This window comes from Echinops telfairi, unplaced genomic scaffold, assembly GCF_000313985.2.
Source record: "Echinops telfairi isolate 266 unplaced genomic scaffold, ASM31398v2 ScPeMD7_1713;HRSCAF=2227, whole genome shotgun sequence".
Taxonomy (NCBI): Eukaryota; Metazoa; Chordata; class Mammalia; order Afrosoricida; family Tenrecidae; genus Echinops; species Echinops telfairi.
Window position 1 is genome coordinate 14,935,592 of NW_022105611.1, and position 3,408 is coordinate 14,938,999.

Sequence of the window (3,408 nt, forward strand, 5' to 3'; positions counted from 1 at the left end):
ATTCCATTTTTTCTCCACGACCTTGGAAGCCCCCTCATTGTCTCTGAAACACACATAGGCCGTCTTAGCTAACTCTAGTACATTCCTGCCTAAGTCCAACTGCCAGTGTTTGATGTCCCCTCAGATGGGCAAGCAGGAAGTGGCTGCCGCCTTATTGACTTCATCCGTGAGCACCGGGGATCCCAGTGCTTCCCGAGTACGGTGGATGCCGGCCCCAGGCTGATCGTGGGAAGGCAGGAGAAGAAAACGCAGCTCTGCCAGCAAGGAACTCCAGTCAAGGGGAGGGGCGGGTATGACAATCGACAGGCCAGCTCGCTGTTTGTACTACCATAGGCCAGTGTGCACAAAGCCACAGAGGCTGCCGAACCCATGTCCAGGGCAGTGCATGAGGTCAGACATAAGCTCCACCTTTCACAAGACCCCTGTACGCCCACACTTACACCCACACCCACATTGCAGCACGGGTGGGCACTGAGCTCCCTGGCTTCTCAGAGGGCCCGCCACTCCCCACTGCTGCCCTGACACTGACCACTGCCAACACCGGTCATCACAGCCCTTCCCCTGTGTCTCTCTCAGATGACAAGGAAGGTGTAGAAGAGTTGCCATGCCTGTGATGAGGGAGCACTTCTGGTGCCAAGGTTAAGGATCGGCTGCTAACCTAAAGGTTGGCAGTTCAAACCCACCTGTGGGATGCATGGGAGAAAAAGCTAGCTCTGGGCATCTGTAAAGATTACAACTGAGGTGGTTCCTGCTCTGTCCGGTGCTGTTGCTGTCCGTCCAGATGGACTCCTCCGAGGCTCTGGGCGAGAACAGCGCTGGTGCGGAAGGTGAAACGATGCAAGAAAGGACTGAGAAGGTGGTGGGCTTCCACTAGAAGGAAAGGTCTTCTCTCCGTGTGCAGGGGAAGAGTCTGCCTTCCTCCTTTGCTGACCTCCCTTCCCTCGAAGGAGCTTGAGTCCGTCCGTCAGCCCAGAGCCGAACGAAGACAATGTGTAGCTTGAGAAGGAAGGGGGCCGGTCTAGGGTGAAAGGGTCAAGATGGGGAGAGAAGAAAGGAAGGCATGGCCTTTCTGTCCAGCAGACGTGCTGCCCAAGCCCAAGGCACGTGGGTACACACTTGGAGCTTCCCCAGGTATTGACGGCGCCACTGGAGAGATGCACAGGTGGGGGGGAGGGGGGGCTGCTAGCAGGTGAGCGCGATCCTAGCTGCCCGGACACTTCTGTGTAGTGAAAGGGAAGGTGGAACTCAGATGGACAGAACAAACTGAGACTTTAGAGCCACCAGACCCAGACCCACCAAGCCCTGGGGAGGTTCTGAATCTCACTGTTCTCCGCTGTCACACGGGGGTTGGTGTGGACTCTGGTGCTCCGGCGGGGCCCTGTGGGGGCAAGGGCGACAGTGGTTAAGTGCTCATCTGATGTTGAAGAAGGCCTATCGTTGAAACCCACCAGTTGTTCCCTGGGAGAAAGAGGTGGCAGACTGCTTCCATAAAAGTTTACAACCTTAGGAACCTTACAGGGCAGGTGGAGTCTGTCCTACAGAGTCCTTACACGTTAGCATCAACTCAAGCAATGGGTTTAATGTACAGCAGGGGTTTCTGGGTGATGCAAAGGCTCCCTCTCGGCCACTGTCCGAAGGTTAGAGTACCCAGAGACGCCCCGGAAGAAAGGCCCGATGCTCTCCTGCCACACGGTGGGTCGCTGACAGTCCCGGGAGCACAGTGCTTTCTCCTGTGACACACAGGATGTCAGCAGGGGCCAGAAGTGACCCAACCCCACCTGGTTTGCTGGTTCATGGTTGCTGTGTGGCCGCCGGGGAAAGACGGGGCGTTCTCCCATAAAGATTCACAGTCTTGGACATCCACTGAGGCGATCGTCCCCTGTCCTATAGGGACGCCATGAGTCGGAATCGAGTCAACAGCCAGCTTGGTTTTGTGTGGCCAGCTGTACTGGACATACGATTGATCACACATAAGGCACCCGCTTTCTGAAGATTACACATTAGTGGGAAGAGATAGACACTCAGGAAATGGTACAGTGTGTCTAGTGGTGATAACTGTGGGCTGATTGTTTATACCTTGGCTCATTGCAGGCAATGATTAGAAATGGCAATAACATCTCCAAGCCACTGTGCGCATTTAATGAGATCGTCTAAGCAAAGCGCTTACCCCAGTGGCTTGAGTCTAGGCGTTCATTTCGCCTGCCTTGATGGAGACCGGGCTCTCCATCAGGCTGCGTCCCAGCTTGGGGGTCTGAGGGGGATTAAGGGGGTTACTAAGTGGCAAGGCTCCTTTGCTTTTGCGGTCAGCTTCCTCGATGACGTCACTCAGGGAGAAACTGACACACGTTCCTGGTGGTTGGGCCTAGCAGCAGACAGACAGGATGTACCCTCCAAGACCCTGGGGGCAGTCTGCCTCTGCTGCTTCTGGGGGCGTGGTGGTTAAGCATCGCTGTCCCCACTCTGAACCTGAAGGCCCTCCTCCAGGACTCGCAGGCCTCGGGAGGGTCACCGGAAGCCCCAGGCATTGCCTTTGTTCATATGCCCCCACCTCCTTTTCCCCCTGCTGCAGACCATTCGGCCCTGAGTGCAGCCCGGGCCCTGTTCGTGGATGTGGACGAGTGCGGGCCAGAGGCCATGGACGTGAAAGAGAGGAAGCCGTACCGCTCGCTGACCCGGCGCCGCGACGCTGAGCGCCGCTACACCAGCTCGTCAGCGGACAGTGAGGAGGGCAAAGCCCCACAGCAGTCCTACAGCTCCAGCGAGACCCTGAAGGCCTATGACCAGGACGCCCGCCTCGCCTACAGCAGCCGCGTCAAGGACATGGTGCCGCAGGAGGCCGAGGAGTTCTGCAGGGCAGGTGAGGGCGGGGCCGTGGGTGCAGGTGGGCATGCAGGTGTGCAGGTGAAGAGGAACCCAGGAGGAGGGGTGTCGTTTCCACCAAGAGCTTCAGTAGGTTGAGCGCCAGTCTCTGTCTGGTAAAAACCTGCTGGCCTGTAAGCTTTGGACTACTAACTCGGAGGTCCGTTCAAACCGCCCCTCAGATGCTCCTCCGGAGAAAGAGGAGGCTGTCGGCTCCTGGAAAGATTTACAAAGCCTCAGAGGCCCTGTGTAGGGTGATTAGGACTAGGAATTTACTCCAGCCATTGCATTTGAGGTTTTTTAGTGTGGTAACCTCAAGGAGCCCTGGGAAGCTGGGGTAAGTGTTGTGCTGCTAACCCTAGTTGCTCAAACCCACCAGCTTCTCCTGGGGAAAGATGAAGCCGTCTGCTTTTATAAAGGTTTAGTCCCAGAAACTCTTAGGAGCCGCACTCCAGTGTCCTGTAGAGTCACCACACGGCAGCACTGACTGCATGACGGTGGGTTGACAGTAACTTCATCCCTGGGGGAACAATGAGTAGGTCTTTGCCT

General features: G+C 56.6%; 1 protein-coding gene across 1 annotated transcript in view; it reads left to right on the plus strand.

Moving 5' to 3' along the window:
• LOC123522044 (teneurin-4-like) overlaps window positions 1–3,408 on the plus strand; it is a gene marked incomplete at its 3' end in the record, with an annotated part of 439,709 nt that overhangs the window by 247,036 nt on the left and 189,265 nt on the right. The window contains exon 3 of the mRNA XM_045293083.1: window positions 2,570–2,857. Coding sequence (XP_045149018.1) covers window positions 2,570–2,857 — 288 coding nt within the window. The remainder of the gene's footprint in view (window positions 1–2,569; window positions 2,858–3,408) is intronic.